This window comes from Amblyomma americanum, chromosome 4, assembly GCF_052857255.1.
Source record: "Amblyomma americanum isolate KBUSLIRL-KWMA chromosome 4, ASM5285725v1, whole genome shotgun sequence".
NCBI lineage: Eukaryota > Metazoa > Arthropoda > Arachnida > Ixodida > Ixodidae > Amblyomma > Amblyomma americanum.
The window spans coordinates 213,900,243-213,922,222 of NC_135500.1; the positions used below are offsets into that span (position 1 = coordinate 213,900,243).

The 21,980-nt window shown below is 47.6% G+C and overlaps 1 protein-coding gene across 1 annotated transcript in view; it reads right to left on the reverse strand.

Annotated features, from left to right (window-relative positions):
- The window catches only part of LOC144129294 (glutamate receptor 1-like), a 229,833-nt gene that overhangs the window by 64,650 nt on the left and 143,203 nt on the right, over positions 1-21,980 (reverse strand). Inside the window, exon 5 of the mRNA XM_077663318.1 lies at positions 1,458-1,708. Coding sequence (XP_077519444.1) covers positions 1,458-1,708 — 251 coding nt within the window. The remainder of the gene's footprint in view (positions 1-1,457; positions 1,709-21,980) is intronic.

A 21,980-nucleotide genomic window follows, 5' to 3' on the forward strand; every position in this document is an offset into this window, starting at 1 on the left:
CGACGGATACTGCGCCATTTCCTTTCTCAAAAACCAACTTTCAATTTTCACAAACCAAAACGTTTAACTGCAAACTTATCTTAGCTGCAATCAGTGCTTGGTGCGCAAATACTGATAAAAAAAGTATATATAAGTTTTGAAATTGTTGCCTGAAGTACGGTTTTATTCTCTGGGACTTTTTTCTTTCGCACCACTGTTTCATTTCTTCAAGTAAATGCTTCATAAATAATGCTGAAACGTTTTATTTCAAACAATTCCGATCAGCGTTCCCTAAAAAAATTAAGCTCCCGGAAAATTCTTGCTAAAAGAACTAAACTGAGATTCAGTTCTGTTTCAGCAGCGCAGGGGACAAAGGACGAGACAAGTGCACAGACACGACGCTGACACTTGTTTTGTCTTTTGTACTATGCGCTGCTGAAAAATAATGTCACACCAACTTGCCCAAGCTTCTACAGTATGAGATTCAGTTGACTAGACAACTGGCTTCCCGTTCGCTCAAATTTTCATGAGAGTCAATTAATCTGTAGGCAATTGCGTGCCTGTCGACTCATAACATTAGAGGAGGTTCTGACATCTTAATGAACATGCACAATAAAGTTTGAGTGTTTACTGAAATGTTTTAGACTCTTCAAGGACTCAACAAGCGGTCAGCTGGAACTCGGCGTGACTGATTGTAAGGGCGTGTGCTGTGCGATGTCAGTGCCCGTCAAAAATCATCCAGGTAGGCGAGATTATTCCGGAGACCTCTACTACGGCACCTCTTTCTCTCTTCCTTGTTTCAAACTTTCTTCGAAGGCGCGGTTGTGGTGTCCGCTGAGTATTGAGACAGTTAATGCGCCTTTGTTTTCCTCAAAACCAAATTTCTTTGTTCCGTGCGATGGCTGATCACAACTAAACAATGTCATCGATCGTGTCGTGAAGAGGTGCAACTACATTGGCAAGAACACCGAAAGTAAAGCTACTGCTACTGCTGTTGCTGATAAGAAGAAAGAAAAGGAAAGTGCAAGGGCCTGCCTACTGGCTCAAGCCGAGCCACGCTCGCTGCCGCGTGCCGATAGTAGGAGAGTTAAAGGATAGGAGAGCATAGACCGAAAGAAAAGGCGCGCGCTAATATTCCCTGGGCCGATCCCGGAGGTAGTGCAATACCATCCCGACCCGTGCCTGAGTGCTTCAAGCCAAGCGCTCCGCCATATTCTAAAAATAAGTTTAATATCTTGAGTTCAAGAACCCGCAGCAGATATTAAATCAGGTATCAGATATCAGGTACCTAAAGTAAAGCGCGCAAAAACAACCCTCGCTTAAAGGAGCGTCTCCCACTTGCCACGTCTACTAGCTCATAAACGCTGGACGTGAAGGACAGGGACACGGCGCTTTAGTTCTCTATGTGCTGCTCATGCTCCACTACACACCGGTATAGTGCGCCAGTTGTACCCATCAGCCAAGTACTTTGCACTCACGAGGCTTGTGAGCAGGAAGTGGTAGTTTCGGCGACCCATGAACGGGTCGCGCACGTGGCTGATGATGATCTGGCGCGTGGTGTCGGCGCTGCAGTCGAGGACGACGTACTTTCTCGACTCGCGGTCGCGGTCCTCCAGACGTCGCAGAAAGCGGTGCACATCGGACGCGTTCTGCACGCGCTTGACAACCTTCACCTCCAGGTGGTAGCGGTCCGTCGTCAGTTGGAACAGGTGCTGCAGCTTCTGCAGGCCTGCAAGACGAGAAAAGAAGAAACTGAGCGTGGATCGGTCAGCTTAAAAGCTGCCTTATTTGTCGTCATCCCGTCGATGTGGGCCTATGGGACCATGAGGATGAAATATGTTTGAAAGCTTTTTGCTCTGAAGGACGCTCAGGACAATCGCATCTAGCTATTTCTTAGTAAAAATCCACTCTGTGGCTCTTTCTGGCTGAGCTGTGTTTGTCCTGAAGCATGCCTAGATAACTGGATTTAAAATTTTCCCGCCACTAGATTTAAACTCGTGAGGCCCGTGCCGGAAAGGACTCCGCGATTGCCGTTTGGAAGTGAATGCCTATAGCCTCTGTATTCTTGGCCTACCGCAGTTTTTTGCGAAACGGCGAGCTCATAAAACCTCTTGAAAATCGTCATCAGACATAATAAAAGGATTCCAGCGCCGAGACGTGCAAACGCACAAGAAAGAAGACAACACTTGTGTGTTGTACGTCTCGGCGCTAGAATCCTTTTATTATGTCTGACAACCAACTACCCAACAGCTAACTCCTTTAAAGTTATCGCCATCAGAAGGCGGTAACCTATCGATAGAAGCCAACTTCACTTTGAGTCCACTTAAAGGGATGCAATTCTGATACGCAGAGTCAGCCAAGCTTTCGAAGAACCACGCAAATTTACAGTTTTTCGGAACTCTTTGGAACTGGCCGTGTGATAAAAAAAGAACCATAGATCACTAGTAGATCCGCAAATTGAGACCAGACTTGCTGGTTTCAAGGCCACAGCTCAGCAGTGTGAGTAATGTTGTTTCCAACGCATGAATGCGCTACAAGGAGCTCGTGCCTTTTGCCTGAGCGCGCAGCACGTGCTAGTGGATGGGAACTCTGAGGCTTGCTTGTAACAAAGACACTAGCTGTGACGGAGTGACGGCACGCTTAAAGCTCATATTTATTCTGGATGACTACGTGCAAAAAAGTCTGCATGACGTTGTGCTTCATCCTTCAAATTTAGCCGCACTGCAAGTAAGACAGAGCGCCGTATCACGCGAGGATATGACAGACAACCCTGTGCGCGTATTGTTAGCGGTCTTGTACAACTACGAGTAGTGTAACCTGAGCTTCACAGGAGATATTGGCTCACGGGTTGATGAAACGAGATGAAGATGTTGTGCCCAGAAGACGCTAAGATATCAGTAATAATTAGCGCCGCAACGACTCTCGTTCATCAGTTTACTTTTTTCTATAAAAGCATTTGTATACGCTTTTTTCGGTAAGCCAGTACTATATAGTTGTCAAATTTTTTTGCGCTAATCAACCTGAAAATATGCTAAGAAGAGAATTGAAAAAATGGGTAGTTTGTGACACACAGCTACTTTAAAATGAAAATAACACTTCTCTCGCGGTACGACTGAGAAAAAATACTTCGAATTCCGAGCGCATAGTCCCGAGTGCAGTTTTCTGCCTTTCAACTTATTTAAAACAGTGGTGCATACGTAAGGTTTATTTTATTGATTGTATGTTTCGTACTGGCTTTCGTTTACCACAATTTGATTTTATGCCGGACTCCTATCTTGATCCGGGTTGGACCGATAATATGTAATGTGAAGAAGATGGGCGGTAGCCGAGCCGCCCTGCCATCGCTCCGAGTGAGACTCTCCAAAGCCTGACCGACGGCCGAACACTACTGCTTCACCGCTGCATCTGTCGCCCTCGGCGTCACCAAAATAGACCGTTACATTTGGTGGAGGTGCGGTTTCCCATCCTCGTACCGCCCTGGAACTCCGCAGCCGTGCGCTACCGACCCCCGGAATGACCGAAGACGCCAACCATCAAGCCGTGCAGGTTGGCCCGGCATGTTCCGGTTCCCTCCACCAGCGTGATTCCGCCCTCTTCAGCGGGACTGACGACCACGGTACTGAAGACTGGCTTACATCGTACGAGCCTACGAGCGGGTGGGCACATATAACAAGTGGGACGGCACTACGAAATTCAATATCTTCATCTTCTCTTTAACCGGGGTTGCGAACCTGTGGTTTCGCGACCCTTGTGGTAAAAGATAATAATAAAGAGAGACATTAGAAAAAAGATGACCAGCTTTAATTTTTTTTTTTACTTAGGGTAAGGAAACTCCTATTTCTGGTTCTCGTTCCTGTTTCACCCATCAGTACGGATGTTTAACCAGAACGAGATCAAATTGCGAAGAAATTTTTTTCTGTAATTTTTAAGTGCAGCAAGGCAAGTTTCTACTTATAATGCGCGTTGTTGAGAACGCAGGCGTTTATGAATCAAAGTGAGAGTCAAGAAGAACGACTGACTGACGGCCTGGCGCTAACCCGCGGTTGTTTCTCAGGCTCCGATGCTGTTTTTTTAACCAGTTCTATTGCTTGTTCTTTCGAACGCGTAGCGTGTAGGTCTGCAATGTTCGTATAGTACTGATGGATCGCTAGTCTGTGGGTCCAGTGCTGTTGTTCTTTCCCGCAGAGGGAAGTACACGGCGTTACTATTTCTTCATCGTACAGCGCGCCCAGTTTGCGCGGGACAACTGTGCAGCAAACTGGCTGGCACTACATCACCGATCCTCGATTCTGCTTTCTTCGTTGAATAACAGTTGAGGCGGACAACGACAACACGGGGAGAAAAAAAAAAGACAGATTCGGAGCCTCCAGCATCGCAGTGTCTTTAAGCTATGCGCCAAGCGGCGAATAAGTTTGGCTGGAACGAGAGATCACGGCACGCATCATTCCTCCCCGACTACTCGGGCGCCCCCTCGGCAGACGCGGAGAAGAGTCCGCTGGTCCGGCTCTTGCTCTCGCTGTGAGCGGATTATTTATTCACGATGTAATCGGCTCCAGAGAAAGTTGAGTCCGGTGCGCTTTGTTTATGGTTCTGTTGCTTCGGACAAAGCCTCCTTTTTACGGCTGATCAGTAGGATACCGAACATGGCGGGCGGCTGGACATTTTGTTGTTTTCCTTCCTCGTCTCGCGAGCTCGTTTCAAAAGCTCCGCGTAAGTTATTTCTTCTCTTGCGAAATAGTCGAGCGTGGATCTTGAACGCATTGCGGGAGCTCGTCGTTCGCCAGGAGTTGGCTGATTTATCTGCACACCACAGTGGCACTCCAATGTTAGAAACAAAATGAGGAAGAATGTCAGCGCGAATGGCGCGAAAAAAAAACACAGAAGGAAACATCAAAGAAGGACCATAAGACAGTGTGAAATTTACGCGGCGAGCCTCGTAAAAGAGCATGTTGAGCAAGAGTGACAAGCATCCTGAAGGGCAAAGATCCTCCCCCGCGCTGGAAGTTTTATTTTCTTCGGGATTAGAAAGCGATTTTCTCTTTTTTCTTTCTCCCTTTCAAAATCAGTCTTTTGCGCGAGCACAGTGGAAGTTCAGCGTTAGATAAAGCCACTTTGTCCTATTTTCTATTCATTCTTTCTCGCATTTCTTGTTTTTTTTTTTCCCGCGCGTTTGATTTTCGCAACCGCGAAGGCTAGAGATGCAAGCGGAGAACTTTGCTTGTTCTGACAACTTCATCTCCTTTCAGATGAGTGGATGTCTTTTGTTTCTTTGGGCTTCTCTCCATCTTCCCATCCTCTTCCGTACGACGCAGGCGCAACAAGAGAGGATCGCACGCGGAAACCAAAAGTCATTCAAGAAGGCACTGATGTAAAACGAGGTGAGAAGAAATGGAGCGTCCGCATGCGCCATACGTTCGTCGCAGTTGTCACTGCGAAGCCACTGATGCCGTGTGGTGTGGAGTAGGAGTTGAAAATCCGGAAGGGAACTGGAAACAATGTGCATTTCTATATCCTGTACATGCGGTATTCCGCCCGTACGACGCCGCATTGTCCCGGCTTTCCAATATTTCTTCTGCGCACCCTTCTTGGCAAGAAGATATTTGCGCGAACCTTGGTGCATAGTTTCTTCTTTTGCCTGCATTTTTTTTCTCCTGCGACAGGTGCAGGTGCATTTTCTCTCGCGGAGCCTTGAAACTAGCAAGTCTCAAATTGAAACCGTCGCAGTACTGAGCGGCTCCTTTCGTAAACGGTAGTGCAAAGGAATGCCGCCCCCAAGCGACGAAGCGGGTGCATGCACGCACAAAAAGAAGAGTAGAAAGGGACGTCTCATGCTAGGTTAAACAGTTCAAGTAAACACGCTGACTATGTAAGCTGCAGAGCAATATACGGGCGGCGAAGGTATCGCGCTACACAAATTCAAGGAAGAAACAAGGAGGCAAACAAAAACGCGGAAGAAAGAACAAAAAAAAAGATGAAAGACGTAAAGGCCTCGAGAGGTAAGAGATGGCAGCAGCGAGAACATATCGATTTGCAAAGAAAGGCTGGCCACAAAGGTGCACACAATGGTAACGCACGAGGGAAGCATTCTGAGAAGAGGGGATGAAAACGATAGGAAACAAACAGCGCCCCGATAGAACGAAAGTGAACACGCCTGCAGCGTTCTTTCTTCTTTTCCTGCCACCTGTCTTTCTTGGCGAAGGAGTGGGTTTTACTGTTTGCTCAAGCACGTATAATGGTGTACAATGCGGGAGAGGGCAAACATTGCGTCTTGAAACCAAACCATCCGAATATAACCCGGAAGGAGCGAGACAGCGGAGAATGAAGCAAAGAATAAATCTTTGGTGATGAGATGATATATACAAGAGGAGATTTGGGCAAACAATGAAACGGAGAATATCAACAGAGGCCGAGGAGCGGGTATGAAGCTCGGCCGTCGTCAACCAGCGGGGAGGGCCGTGAGAAGGCAACGGGGAGACGCCTTTTCCGCAGCATAGCCCCGGAGAAATCCGCTCCTGGCCGTAAGCAAGGGATACAAGCGTGCCCTGAAGCCAAGGTAGCGTCTTCTTCAATAGCAGCGAGCCTTTCAACGCTCTACCGATGCTGCTTTCCTGAGGCGGGGAGGTCGTACAACGAATTCCGAAACGCCTGGCTGCGCTCTTCATTCGCTTCAGATGTATTTCTGCAACCTAACAGCCTAGCTCTGATTTCTTTCTTTTTTTTCTTTTTTTCTTTCTTTCTTTCTTTCTTTCTTCCTTTCTTTCTTTCTATCTTTATTTTTTTCTTCCTTTGTTTCTTTCTTTCTTTCTCTCTTTCCTTTCTTTCTTTCTTTGTTTCCTTCCTTCCTTCCTTCCTTCCTTCCTTCTTTCTTTCTCTCTTTCTTTCGTTCTTTCTTTCCTTCCTTCTTTCCTGCTTTCTTTCTTTTCCTTCTTTCTTTCTTTCTTTCTTTCTTTCTTTCCTTCTTTCTTTCTGTCGTTCTTTCTTTCTTTCTTTCTTTCTTTCTTTCCTTTCTTTCTTTCTTTCCTTCCTTCCTTCCTTCCTTCCTTCTTTCTTTCTCTCTTTCTTTCTTTCTCTCTTTCTTTCATTCGTTCTTTCTTTCCTTCCTTCTTTCCTGCTTTCTTTCTTTTTCTTTCTTTCTTCCTTTCTTTGTTTCTCTCTCTCTTTCTTTCTTTCTTTCTTTCTTTCTTTCTTTCTTTCCTTCCTTCCTTCCTTCTTTCTGTCGTTCTTCCTTTCTTTCTCTCTTTCTTTCTTTCTCTCTTTCCTTTCTTTCTTTGTTTCCTTCCTTCCTTCCTTCCTTCCTTCCTTCCTTCCTTCTTTCTTTCTCTCTTTCTTTCATTCGTTCTTTCTTTCCTTCCTTCTTTCCTGCTTTCTTTCTTTCTCTCTCTCTTTCCTTCCTTCCTTCCTTCCTTCCTTCCTTCCTTCCTTCCTTCCTTCTTTCTTTCTCTCTTTCTTTCTTTCTTTCTTCCTTTCTTTCTTCCTTTCTTTCCTTCTTTCTTTCTTTCTTTCTTTCTTTCTTTCTTTCTTTCTTTCTTTCGATCTGCGTGTGTAGTCTTCGCTCCATTGCTCTGACTTCCTCCCTTTGGATAAGGCGCAGAGGGAGGACGTACTACGTTAGCGGGTCTTCGTCTCAGCAGCGGCAAGGAGAGCCCCCTCTGGAATGGCTTCTCAGAGGCGGTTGGGGAAGCGCAACGTGCTAGGCCGTTCTTTATGTGGTAGAAAGGAAAGGTGCAAAGATATAATGAAGAAAAATGAGAAAAAAAGGCCAAAACGGCGCCTCCAACTTTGCTGCATCTGAGAGTGCGAGTGAGAAGACGCATGCTCTCTCTGTCTGCAACACGCGTGGTAACACCACCACGTTACTGAAACTTGTTGCATCTGTAGATCACGGCACTGAAGTCCAATCAAGCCCACCGTACGCACTGACTTAATGCTCTTATTCTCTTAACTATTTTTTTTTTTGAGGGAGATACGGCAGGCGGTTGCCTCACTTGCACACAGCGACACAGAAGAGGTGTTTAGGTTTGAACAAAATACTCCTTCCTGTACGCTTTTTTTTGTTCTGTTCCTTTCTCATGAAATTAACGAAGTTGAACAAACTGCTTTGCTGCGAGGAAGCAACATTTTTTTTCCTATTTCCACTGGCAGTTTAACGCAGTTGCGGTTTTTTCGGTATTTATGAAGCGACTCCACCTCGGTTTAGTCGTTTACTGTGTCATTTTCCCAGAGCCGCGACGGCGATAGCGGCGTCGCACTGCGGCAGTAAACGAAAACGACTCGATTCCATCCGGCAGCGCGGCTCCCTACTGTTGCGTCGGTTTTCCCTGTACCATCACTAGCGATTTTTCTTTTCATTTTATTTCATAACTCGTACTATTTCGGCCAGATCGACCGCTCGACACGACAGCGACGGTTTTCGCGGCCAAATCTTCAACAGAACGAAATAACTCGCACAAAGAAAAGGAAACAAAGATGAGTTTCACGAATTCTTTATACTGCTTGATCTTATCGTTTTGCGAGCGCTGCGCGCCGAGTTGCGTCTGGGCGAGCGAGTACATAACCGGCTTTAGTACGCGCGACCGTCCAACCGCGTGACGCTATATAACGGGCCGTTCCATTCCGCGTAACACGTTAAACTGGAACGGAATAAAATTTCTCGTGCACCAGAAACGGAACCAGAAGCTAATTTCTGCGGGCTTATCTTCATAAGGCTCGGCGTCCCCAAGAAGAACGCCCAGGCGGAATGACAGGCGCGGAAAGTGGAGATGATGAGAGGAGTGGAGGAGGAGGAGGAAGGAAGGAAGAGGCAAGAGAAAACGATTTCGGGTGCACCTGGAACTTCACGGGAGAACTATTCGGCGCCGCGGGACGGTTGCAGGCAAGCATCTATAGTTGTTACTCGCGAACGCACTTTGGGCGAAAAAAAGGAAAAAAAGACCGCTATGGGAGAGAGGGAAGGAGGTTCGTTTTACGGCCTCACAAAGGTCCAGCTTGCTGTAAGGAAAAAAGCTGCGAATCGGACAGGAACTGGCGCCGTTAAAAACAGGGTAATAGCGATAAGCAGATAGAATGGGGTTCTGGAAAACGCGAATGTACCTTTTCTCACGGCGGTGTACAGGTGGGCTGCCGACTAGGGATGGGAGGCCTTCATCTTGCGCAGACTTCCGTCCCGCCAAGGCTAGTCGTAAAAACAGGAAGCGCGAATGGGAAGAGCCAGCCCAAAACATGAGGAAACAAGTGAGCTACACTGCGCATGGCCAAAGCGCACAAAACAGAAAGCGAATTAAGGGTACGGACAGAAGGAAAGCACGACAGGAGTCTTATCCCCAAATAAAGAGCCGATGTCCGCCGAAGAGAAGCGCGCGAGAAAGAAGTGTTCGCGCAAGAGCACACGCGCTTAAGAACTCGCGGCGGGGGCTTAGCGCGAGCTTTGAGTGATTGCGCGAATGGAAGCGCCAGCGCTAATCTTGCCGAGAACCGATCACGGGTTTAGTAACGAAAAACTCGGCTGCGCCCTATACACGCACGGTCGAAAGGGAAGGAAGATGTGTGCTTACAGGAAAACGGCCGCAAAATACAATGCATTACGGAGAAGAGTGATCGATGGAAATGTAAGCTGCAGATGTAGCACCCGGAGAATTCATTTAACTGTTTGTTATTTCTAAGTCTCGGCGGAAAGCATGTGCATGCTTCATGCCCCTTATTGGTTCACACCCTCCTGCTAAAAATAAGGAAAGAGTTTGTTCTCAGCGCGTTCATTAAGCTAAGTGTTGGTTCAGGCCTGTTAGTACAACTGCCATTTCATTATTCATATTCGGCGCATAAAAATGGCGATCTTGGTTTCTTATTTTTGACTTTGCTTGTAAACGTTCCGTCTTGAGATTATGCTGGAAAAAATGAAACTTGAATAACGCTGGTGTGCTTTTTTCTTCTTCGAGAAAGCGTGAAAAAATCTCGCCGGAAAGTATGTAGTTTAATGACTGAGCGAATGGGAACTACAGGCAGGCGCAGTGCATCTGGTGCAAATTTCGCTCGCTGTAAAGTTCTTTGCGGATGCGCAGGAGAATGCAGTATGTGCTTTTTCCAAAACAAAACATTCAGTTTAAATCATGAGGAAGGCTTCAAACATTAATACAGCTTGCAGCGGTCGTTGCAGGTGCAAGTGCTGGCAGTGTTACATTAGCGTACTATTATGAGCAATATGAACGGGAACACGGGAGCGCGTGGCCGATAGCCTCGAACACTACTTGTAACGATACGTGACAGCCGCTATGAGAAACAAACCGGAAAGGGGGTTACGTTATTGCATTATTCAGAAACTGGCAACGCAACAGAACCCATTCCACAATGTTGCGAATAGCTGCCGCCGTGCATCGCCAAAAGTAGCGTTCGAGGCTATCTTCCACGCGCTCCCGTGTTCCTGCTGATATTGCTCGTGACAGTACATGTACAGTACTCACGGATTGAAATAGGACATTCGGAGCGCTAGCCTTGCAGTGCCACGCAGGCATGTGGTAAACCACAGGCCGGCTCATTGGCTACTGGAAGGAACAATTCTGCTTTGTAGATGTTCTCCCTCTCGCGCCATACCACAATGCACCACCTTGGTTCCATGAGCGTCTACGGGCGGCGCTCCATGAAGCGACGGCCACGCGCTCCGAATGTCCTATTTCAATCCGTGAGTACTGTACAGTGCGCACTATAGTACATGCAAGGTACGTTCACCATTATTTATTATCCCTTTCGGTAGACATTGCGCTCGGAAGACACCTCACATCTTTATTATTTGGTCGTATCACGTCTGAGGGCTCGGTTAAGAAAGTAGCAATTTTTCTTTGTCACGGTGAGTAAAGCAGCCCCTGCGGCAGCCGTGCCTGAGGACACTCTCGTGTTGATCCTCTTCGCTGTGAAAGTTAATCTCTTTAAATTTGGGTCTGCGTCAGGGCTAGTGTTTCGCTTAATGGAGGTCAGTTGATGCAGGACGCTGCCATGAGCGGCGCCTTAATATGACCGCTTCAGACCACGCCTTGCCAAAAGTTTTATTATAAGCTGGCGGTTACAAAGGCATTGTGGGCGCTCAAAATCGCCTGGAAAATAGAAATACCATCCGAGTGACACGCAGTAAAAGTCCAGAGCAGGCTCACCACCATGCCTTCCACGTTTTTCGAGCTGCCATAACAGCGCTTTCTGCCGTCTTCTTAAGGCAAAAATGACGCAATTCGAGCCAGATTTTCGCGGAAGTTCTGCGCCTGCAACGCTTTACTCAGCCGGTTAACGATCTATGGGTCTATACTCGTCTGCGTAACGATGAAAATCACACACGTTTTAAAAAGCGCACTCTCTATACAATATTTAACTGATCAAAACTTGATTGAGCGCCCCAATTGCATTTTGGACTTTGCCGCGCAACTTCTTTGTGATATCCACCATGTAGGAAGCCAGGAGTTCAGGAGAAGCCGGAATTGAGGGCTGTGCCATGCCAGTTGTCTCGTCGCGCTTGCCCCTCTTGCGCTGCGATGACAGGCGAGCAGCCTCTTCGATTTACCGCGTTTGGCTGGCTGCCAAACCTGACAGGAAGGCGTGTCATGGTCACATGGGCTGGCGGCCACCGGGGCCAGACAGGCGGAAGAATTAAGCCCTGGCAGAATCACGGGGGCAAGGCAACCATGGATCACGGAGGACAGATGCTCTCCACTGCTTCGCGTTCTGCTGCGTCTCGTTGCTACGCACGCGTACGGCAGAGCGAAAATATTGACATGGCATTATTAAGTGCAGCCGCGGACTACAGAACAAGCCGATGATCGGGGACTACGACGCAAGCGCCTGCCTTTTGTGCATTGTTTTCTTGGAAATACTCAAAAGCATGCGATGAGCAATCGCAATCCAGCGTCTTTCAGGCGATACCAAATCGGAGGGGAAAAAATTGCTTGTGCGTTGCTCATCATACGACACGCCGTACTCTCGGATTATCGCGTGGTTGTTTACTGTGCAGTAAGTATGACCGCGGAAGATCAACCCTGCTTGGTGTTTGAATCTCCATTGGCCGTCGCAATTTCTACGTTCGTGAACGGCGTCCTGTAGGATGTAAGGGGAAAGAATAGGGATACTTTCAGGCCGAACTAGGCCGGCTATCGTTACCAAAAAGGAATGCATGTATTATCTCGACAAAAGCGCAACTAGCTTAATATTCATCTAGAGCAAGCGATGCGTACTGTAGAAATTTAACCGCGTATCGTACCTGTATTGCTACAGCTTTACCGTGCAGAGCTGGCACTAGAATAAAAGGCGCTACATACCAGTCTTCCGTGTCCGCGCCTCACATACTGCGTTTGCTTGCACGGTGATCCAAGACGGGGATTTTTTTCTCAAATTTAATGAACCAAATGCGAGGTGATTAATGCGTAGAGTTGTGTGGCAACAGATGTCCCCACAGGTGCTGGTTTATGAGGGTTTAGCGTCCCAAAGCGACTCAGGCTATGAGTGATGCCGTAATGAAGGGCTCCGGAAATTTCGACCACGTGGGGCTCTTTAACGTGCACTTACATCGCACAGTACACGGGCCTCTAGAATTTCGCCTCCATCGAAATTCGACCGCCGCGGCCGGGATCGAGCCAGCGTCTTTCGGGTCAGCAGCCGAGCGCCATAACCGCTCAGCCACCGCGGCGGCTCCCACAGATGCCTCGAGCGATGTGCTCGTGAGGGCTTTTAATAAAGGACATGTTTCAGTCAATCAGGCATTTTTCTAAGCATATCCGCCTTTCCATTACGCAGAACACAACAAAGACCGCGTTCTCGTATCGCGCTCAACTAACACCTCACGTTAACCACATGCCTGTATGCGTGCGTACTCGAGCTGGAATCAGCGGACGCTCTCGTGATAGGCCTCGAACACCATCGAAATATAAGCTGGGCGCACGAAATTAACAGCCAAAATATTTCTTCAATCGAAACTATGTGACTGTAATATGAAGCGAGCATTTGTGCTAGCGAGGTGGCGAGATGATCGAAATAAGATCCCACGCGCACACGCAGACACACACGTATCAGGACATGCGGTATCAGGAGAGAACACGCGCATCAAGCATATACATTGTGGATTCCTGAATGCGGCAATAAAATTTCGCTCACTTGTTCACCCGCAACCTTACATCGGCCAGAAATCACTGCAAAGACTGCTTGACAAAGCAACACGGAGGTGAATCCGACCGCCTCCTGTTGGCAGATAAAGGGACTGTCTCAAAGACATTTCAGAGCTTCAAACCTTTTTCAGCTGCCTCTAATTACCGGCTTTTACGATTTACCTTGGGGACGTTTTCTTTTCGAGAAAACGAAAAATCCGGTGCCCTCTGTTTCGCGCAGTTGTCGGAGCACGTGACACCCCTCAGGTGAATCCTCTTCTCTCACAAATCCAGCATTATTGAAGAAAAACATCATGTGGCGACACAGACAGGACTGCTTCTCACGCGTACGTCACGCACCTCGCCGACGCTGCTGACCGGAGTACCACAAATCCCAGAGTGCATCGCGGCGGCGGTGGCGTAGCGCCAACTGCTGGTGAAATCGGTCTATTCTGTCACAACCCATTGCCCTCCAACTTAGTGCAGGAAAACAGCGGCCAAGTAAGAAGCTATAAATATGCCTAACAATGTATCTCTCTGGCATTAAGTCAAATAGCTTTCCCTTTTGGTACGTCAATGCCTAGTAATTCAGCGTGACTCAGGAGGCGAGGGCAAAAGAAAAAGACACAACGAGAACTGACTCCCGAAAAATGGAGTTTGAAGTCATCGTACGTCCAATCGTTTTTCTTCCCCTTTGTATCGTGCGTCGCAGTAAACTTCGAAGCGCTTGAAGATCCATTTTGATCGCCAAAAAAGACGCGATTATGACGTTACAAAATTTTGTTTTTTTTTGTTATGAATTCATTTTTTAATTCGCCTCACGTTTTTAAGGTGTCGCTGTCTCCGCACCATAAGGCGCCATGTTTTGAACGTAAGGGATTCTATGCAAGCAGTGCTACAACTGTACATCTACCGGGTCTCTCTGCCACGTTAATACTGCTCAGTAAAAGCGGGGCTTTTAATGTATGTCCTGTGCTCTCCCACTTAATGATTGGGATTGAGAAAGAGGAAACAGCGTCTGTGTCTGTCACATCATACCTTTAAAGGCGGAGATTAAGTGTCCCCATTCCTTTTTTGTCGTACAGCTCGGATAGCGAGGACCTATCTTAGCCTTTCTATTGTACCCACAAACCGACCTGATGCTGCCACAGCCCATGGCGTCCTGGCTGCGCCTAGAGGGCAAATTGTAAAAGATGGGCACAGGTAGTGCCCTTTATTTTTTCTCGTTTTTATTTTTTTGCCACAGTTCACAGGGGTGGGGGTGAGGGTTTGAAATCGTGTGACATTTTCAGTGCTCATATTTGGATACAAACCAGATTGTTTAGCAAAGTGCTCCATATTTCGGTTTTTTTCCGAGTGTTTTTGTGAGCAGAACACAAATTAGCACTAAGCACTCCATTTTTTATTATCAAAATAATCATATGAAGAAGGCTGAGAGTAGTTGTGGTTTATTATCACAAAAATGCGAAATGAAAGAAAAGGCGCTGCCAACCGCGGCAATTGCTATCTATTAAGTACCCGGGCTGCGGCCAGATTAAATAAAGGGAGACAGAGAGAGGATAGCGACAAGTACAGAGAAAAAAAGCTATTTAGCAAATCAGATATTTCTTTTTTATGTGTTACAACTATTTCGTCGCGTACTATATAGAGACAAAAAGCTGCCCCCCCCCCCCCCCCCCCCCATTCAAGTTTCGAACCATGCCGCACTGCCTGCGGGGCGCCATCCAATGCTCCTAATGTGGCGTTCCGAGGGGGGATCAGTTACTCCTGTCTCCGATCGATAATGCATTATCATACCTCATGAGCAGCAATTCCTCGTGCATACAAGACCTGCCTGCCTTTGCTTTCATACTGAAAAAAAAAACATTATTGCAGCATAGCAGCTGCTCTTTCGGACCCCGAGAGCCTTGGAGCAGGATTTCGTTTGAGTGCCGGGTAGCGACTGATACAATGATGCTAATGAGACGCCTCGCCAGTACCCTCGTTTTGACATCCCGCATCCAAATCGTACTTTTACAAGTTACCTGCAGATAAGCAGCCTCATAAATAAAAAGTATTACAGGAGCTTTAATACCATGAGCTAAATGAAAACACCACTCTGTAACAGGCGTAAGGAATCCGTTATTTTTTGCGAGGTGTCTTCACCTTTGAGCACCGGAAAACTGCGTTCTCTATAAGGTGAATTTTCGCGTGAAGATCTAACTTATCCCAATATTTACACCGCCGGGTGTGCAGGAGCATAGGCTATCACGACTAGACGAGTTTAAAAAAACATGATGCTGCTGCTGCTGATGATGATGAAGAAAATATGTAAGGAGAAGACATCCTAGAAGCAATGCACGGCTCTTTTGTTCCTACGCCGGTGTACAGCACCCATCAAACGGTTGTGTTTAGAAGGCTCGGATTTGAGAAAAAAAAATGTTATCCCACACACTGTGGAGCTCCCGTCAGAAGAAAGTTGTTTTATTTTGTCACCAGTCGCAAGCGCTGTCACTGGGGGTGAATCTGTGCAGCATGCAGTAGCAAATTGCAGTGTGTATCTGCAATTTTTTTTTTACGCGACATTTGTTTACTGGTTTGCTGGGATCACCAGCTGCGCTTAGGTTTTGGCAGCGCCCTTCCTGCATGATTATATAGCACTGCTTGTGGTGCCACTAACAGACATCGCGCTTAGTGAGGGCTGCGGCCGATGCTAGAGTGAGAGGCAGTTACCTCGCTGGATGCGGACTGCGAATTAATTCGCGACTTAATCAGGCAATCCTTTAAATTTACGCTCAGAGAGATTGCGTTTCATATATATATTTCTTTAATTTTTGGTAGCACCTCCACAGTCCTACTGTAAATGCGTACCATTAAATTCACATAAAGAGCAGTGGGAGGTGGAGAGATCAGATAAAAAAAGTAGTCTGAGGAAAGGGCCGCCCGTTGGCGGAGGAGGAGGTTGACTGATGCGCGTAACGAGACGCATTAATCTTGCAGTGGATGTAATCCGGATAATGATGATCATACAGATGATAAGACAGCATTCTCTTCGCTCGTCTGCAGTCATCGAAGCAACGAAGTCCATGCGAACCGCTTCCGCTGCGATGAGCAGAAACGAACCGGTGGCGCAGCCGGAAAGCAGGCGCAGGGCTTCTTTCGAGAGAAAGAAGCATACTCCCCAGATAAGCAGAGATTCAAAAAGGACACCGGCAGCTTCTCGCGCACTTCAAACGAGCGTGTGCAACTCGGGTGGAGTGCTTCAAAAGAGAAAAGATGGTCTGCTGCTTCCCTCGATGTGTTTAGAATAGCAATGTTTCGTCAGAGGTGTTCATGACTCTAGACTTGTCCGTTTTAAATCACCCCACTTCTTCGCGCGGAGTTTACACGGCTCACTTTTTGTCAATCTAAATGCGCCTCACTTGAACCGAAATCGAACCGAAATCGATCGACACCTTTCCACAGGCGGAGCAAGCCGCTTCTACGTGACAGGAGAAAGTTTACGCTGATAGGGGGAGGAAACATTTCTTCCTGACGCTGAAAATGCGTCCGCAGCTGACGCATGCCCTTAGCTATCCGTCTGCGTGTATAGTGAGGAGGGGCGCAATATGGGGGAAAACGCAGAGTGAGCAAATGGTGCGCTTCTCCAAAATGACAAACACGGCGTGCGTGGCAGATGAAAACCATGTCATCGAGAACGCGCGTGCCGAGAGGCTTGCGAACAATGCTGCCATCCGAGGTTGGACGGTCGCGCGAATACCAACGACTCCGAAATCGCCCAAGGCTCTTCTCCGCTGCTCCCTTGCTCTAACCGGCAGACCTTCTGCCGTTATCCGAAACAGCGCTTCCGTGCCGACTTAAACTCTTTGGAGAGGAAGGGTGTAGTACCACCGGGCGAGTTAAAACGCGTTAGGTTTAGAGCGCAAAGACGACTCGGCGCATTGTCACTAACGGCTTTTTGCCCAGCATCTGAGGCTTTATTGAGATCAGGCGAAAGTTCAAATAGCATCTATCCAGACATACAAAACAGGCATGAAGTCGGTAACATGCTTCAGTTGTTCGAGTTCAACGGCCGTGAAAGCACTCGACGTGAAGAACGTACGGGGGATTCAAGACCCTCTAAACAAAATTCGGTAGCGTTCAAGGGCCAAAAATGCTGGCAGAACTTCATTGAGGAATGGGCAATTGTCGGTGATTAGCACCGTCATTAACGTGAAGTGCGTAAAAATTAGAAGAGAGGATCAGCGGCACTAACAAGGGGAATTAGAGCGCCGCTATCCAAGAAATGCGCGTCTTGGCATTAAGGAACGGAACTAAAAATAAGCTGCTTATGGCGAAGGAGCATCCTTCGAGCACGTTTGCTCTCAGATGATGACCTTTAGTCCGTGTCTGCTGGCTGCACAAGAGCGAAACAAATGATCTTCCAGGTCTCAAAACTCAGCCCCCGAGATCTCGGTGGATGCACATGCCTCAGTGGCATTCTTTGGAATGGGCAGCGTCATTGTTTCGCTTTTTTCGCCGGGAAACAAAGGAGCAAACATGCACGGCCTGCAGGCAGAGGGCGCCCGAACATGGGTTGTAGAGTTCGTTGAGTTAAGCTGCTGGCAATTCTTATGAATAATGAACACGCATAATGACGCTTCTGCAGCCCTGACAGCACAAAGAACTGCTGAGGAGAATGTACGTGGTCACTGCGTTTAAATGGTGCAGTCTTTTTCTTACCTGACAACACAATTGTTTCCTTTTTCTAATTCGCAACATCTACGCATAGACGCCCTGTAAACGCTACAACGATCTCAAAAATTGCTGATGGCCTAGCTCTGTTAGGCCAGGATATAGGTAGCGAAAGCGCGGAGACTTCTGCATGGGAAGAGTGCATTCACTAGAAGCGCTTTTATTCATGGCGAATGTTCGAGCCATCGTGGCGGAGTGGTAGCGTCTCCGCTTCAAATGTCAAATGCCCTGGTTCGATTCGAAGCCTCGGCGCAGGTTTTTTTTCTATTCAATGAGTGTGGAGGGAGTTTCAGTGGCTCCCATAGGCGCTGCCACCGAATACGTTGCTTAGCGGTTAAGCGCAGGCTCTGTTAAGGCGCGTTTATACTCCGGCGTAACGCGTGCGCGCGCGCTGCACGGCGACGTCACGTCGGCCAAAGCGAGACCCTCTATACTCCAACTGTGCTTGATCGCCAACGCGCTCGGCGGTTTCGGCGCACTCTGACCGCGCTGGCGGAGACTTGGAGCACGTCTCTATTTCGCGCCGAGTGCGCCAGCCGTCGCCGGCTCGGCCAGACCAGTTCGGCTCCGCAGCGAAGTGCGCATTGTGACGTCATGTGCCTCCTCAGAGCACCGCCACAGCGATATCGCAAGTTCGCGGTCAGTAGAGTTTTCGCTTTAATAATGAATCCCGCAGTAAATATCTGTTATAACTTTTACTAGATTACTTCTCTGATATTGTCGCACTCTTGATTCTTTGCTGTCCGCAGGTTACATGACGCTAGACGTAGTGAAGCCAGTGCATGTCGATAGAAGCCTGAAGTATACTAGTCTCCAAAGCCACAAAGAGTGTCTATATGACTCCTGCACTGACACTCAGGTCCCAGTAGGGCTCCAATAATATTGCGGTTACACATTTCGCGAAAGGTCCAACTAATTTTACAATCTTGGCTTCTGTTCCAACATCAAAATGCTGACAGCTGCTTCGTGCAGGTACAATAAATATGAAAAGGAACACGGGAGTGCGTGGCCTTCGCGCTTCGCAAAGCGCTGCCGCCGACAGACAACGAGATTAGACGACACCGGCGTGGAAAGAGCAGCGGGCCATGCACACTGGGCACGCGCCTTCGCTGCTGATTATCGCCATCTCTTTCAGACAGCGCTCCACGAAGTGCGGTGGCCACTTGCTTCCTCTCACGTTGCTTCTGGTGGTACACATTGAGGTAGAGGTAAGAATAATGCGAAAGCGAGTAAACAAAACCTAAGTGGAAAGAAAGCTGTTAGGCAGAATAAATTTCCATCAGCTGAAACTATTTATGGAATATTAACTCACCATATCAAAACTTTTTCAACGTCACTGTCTTTTCCGAAGGGAATGCATAGTTTAAAACGTGGACTGAGACACTATAGCCTTTTTAGAATGCCTATTTATTGTGAACGCTAAGTAAAGTAATAAAACTAGTGATTTTTTGGAGCATTTACACGCCTTTTACAAAATCGCTGTCAGGCTTCTTTTGCGCACATGGTTTGCTAGAACAGTGTCAGATGACGCTTCAAAAGCGAATGCATAGAATCTACAGACTGAATTTTGTGCATGCATTAACACAGCTTTGCTCTTCAAAGCCAAAGCTGCATGACGAGGAAGGCCGCAGTGCAGTGTGTCCCGAATGGCTACCGACCCTCTCATGTTGCTTAATCGAGCTCCAAAATACGAGCACAAAAGCACTTCTTCGACTTTTTATTCCTCTTTCATTCCCTACAGTACTCATGGGCTATAACTGAACACTCAGATCCCGCTGCTGGAGGCTACTTCTCGAGATATTTTCAAGGAATGTGTCTCTGCTGAAGCCGCAGAACCGTGCTCACCACAAAAACATAACCGCTGTCGTACGCTGATTTCACCACGCAAAACTGGCATCGTCAGTGCAATAAATTAGAATCATTACATGGGGGAACAACAACGACAAAAAAGTCGGCAGAGATTAAGACTACTTGTGCGTGAGAAGGCGTAAGACAGCCCGCTTACGTTGTGAACACAGTCTTCGCGCTGAGGCGTGACGTAACCCAATGCCACGCAACTGACAATTCTACCTCCGCATGGCTCTACGTAGCCGCCTACGCGACGCCGCCGAATCCCCTCGTGATCTGCGCGCTAACTTTGTGAAGGCAACCACCCCACTCCCCTCCCAGCTTCCGGATCTGGTTGCATTCGGACGCGCCGAACATCTGCATGACGTCATTCTCAACTTCACCTTTATAGATCCCGGGGAGTCCTCATGCCACGCCTGGCGCAGTGGTGCAGCGGTTAAGCAATGCGCCACTGCTCTGCGATGGCAGGTGCTGCCACCGGTGGGGCTTGTGCGAGCCGCGTTGCTCTTCCCGAGTAACCTCGCGCGACCAGTCATTAATTTAACCTCCACCTGCCAGGTTGCATCAGCCCGAATTCTTTTATGGACGGCATCGATTGATAACATGTACACGCGCGCACGCACGGGTTTTTGCTTAATGGGGCAAATAAGGTTGACGCTTTAAAAGAAGAGAAAAAAAAAGCTCCGCAACTTTGTGCCTTCGTTCGCAGCAGTCCCTTACAAAAATGGATATGGGATTTCTGATGTCATTATGATATGATCCTGGTGAGTCATCAGAAATAAATCACAAAAGCAAAGTCTGCTGTGTTTTTGCATCAGACCGGCGTCATAAATTCTTGATGAGTGTTTGCGTCGACTTTTTGCACCAAAATGGCATCAAAATTTCGTGATGAATTTTCGCATTAACTTTTTCGCAGCAGACCAGCATCACAAACTCTTCATGAGATTTAGCATTAAACTAATTAGCATCAGACGAACATCAAAATTTTGCGACGAATTTTTGAATTAACTTTATTGCATCAACCTGACATCATAGAGTTCTTGTGTTCACTTTACTGACAGGAAAAACTTTTTCAGATCAACTTAAGATGCACGAAGACATTACTTAAGAGGTACCACCCCATCACTGTTTTCAAGTTAATTTGCAAGGCAAGGTTCGAATCGGACTTGAAATTCTGAATATATATATATATATATATATATATATATATATATATATATATATATATATATATATATATATATATATATATATATATATATATATATATATATATACACTCTTGATTTCCGAAAAAGAATTTCGATCAGACTCCTGAAGTTGATGCACTTCCGGAAAGTTCGGATCGACCTGGTTTAAGAGTGGGCTCCATGTGCGCGATAGAAAAAGCGGCGCTACACTTAGTATTGAAGTGCAGGCGACGATAGCCGAGGTGTCTCTTCCTCCCTCTACACCCCCCCCCCCCCCCTCCGTTCGTGCATGCTCTCCCTGATTGTCTACCCGGGCAACATCAACTCAGGAGCGCATCATTGACAGTACCCACTGCTCAGCTGCACGTCCTTTACGGCTGCGGTTCACATAAACATTTTTTAGTCCAGAAAGTGCGCGCAGAAGTTAAGCCTATCACTACGACACCGCGCTTACTTCAGTGGAAGTCCTGCAGTGAGTTGCAACTTAAAAAAGAAAAAAAACACGGAAAAATATCGACCGAGCGCATATGCAGAGGCGTAACGCCTTCTCTGTTTTCGCGAGCTTGTTACGGTCCCTACGATGCGTAGGCGTGGAACCGCAAGGGTAGGCGACCATGTCTTGCAGAATGTGCGTTGCGTAAAAGGTGCTCTTCCAGCCCTGACAGGCGGTGCTTATGTGCAGGGGCTCTGGCTTCTCGGTGGTGGCACGAATTAAATTTCGGGGCAGCGCTTGGAGAGAATTCCGCCCAGCGCTCTTTTGCCGACACGGTCGGGCGGAGGCTGGAAAAACGCTCTTTTTGCGGAGGGGAAGTAGTCCCCTAAAACATTCAGTGTCGGCAACAGGAATCTCGCCTGTAACGACTAGCGTGCGCTGTGTACATGTTCCCGCTTCAGAGTAGGAGCGCTCAGCACGGTTCTTTTGCAATTCGCCTCCCTCGTTTCGCGGCCAGAAACTGCACGGCTTCGCGTTAGAGAGAAACGGAGGGCGCCGGGAAAGGAGGGAAGGGGAAGGGCTCCACTCCGCGCACGGTACAGGCACAAAAGATGCTTAACTCTAAGAAGAGGCCATCCTCCTCCGTCCATTTTTTTTTCTCTTGCTCCTTTGTTAGGGGTCGTTTTCCGCACCATTTTAGGCGCC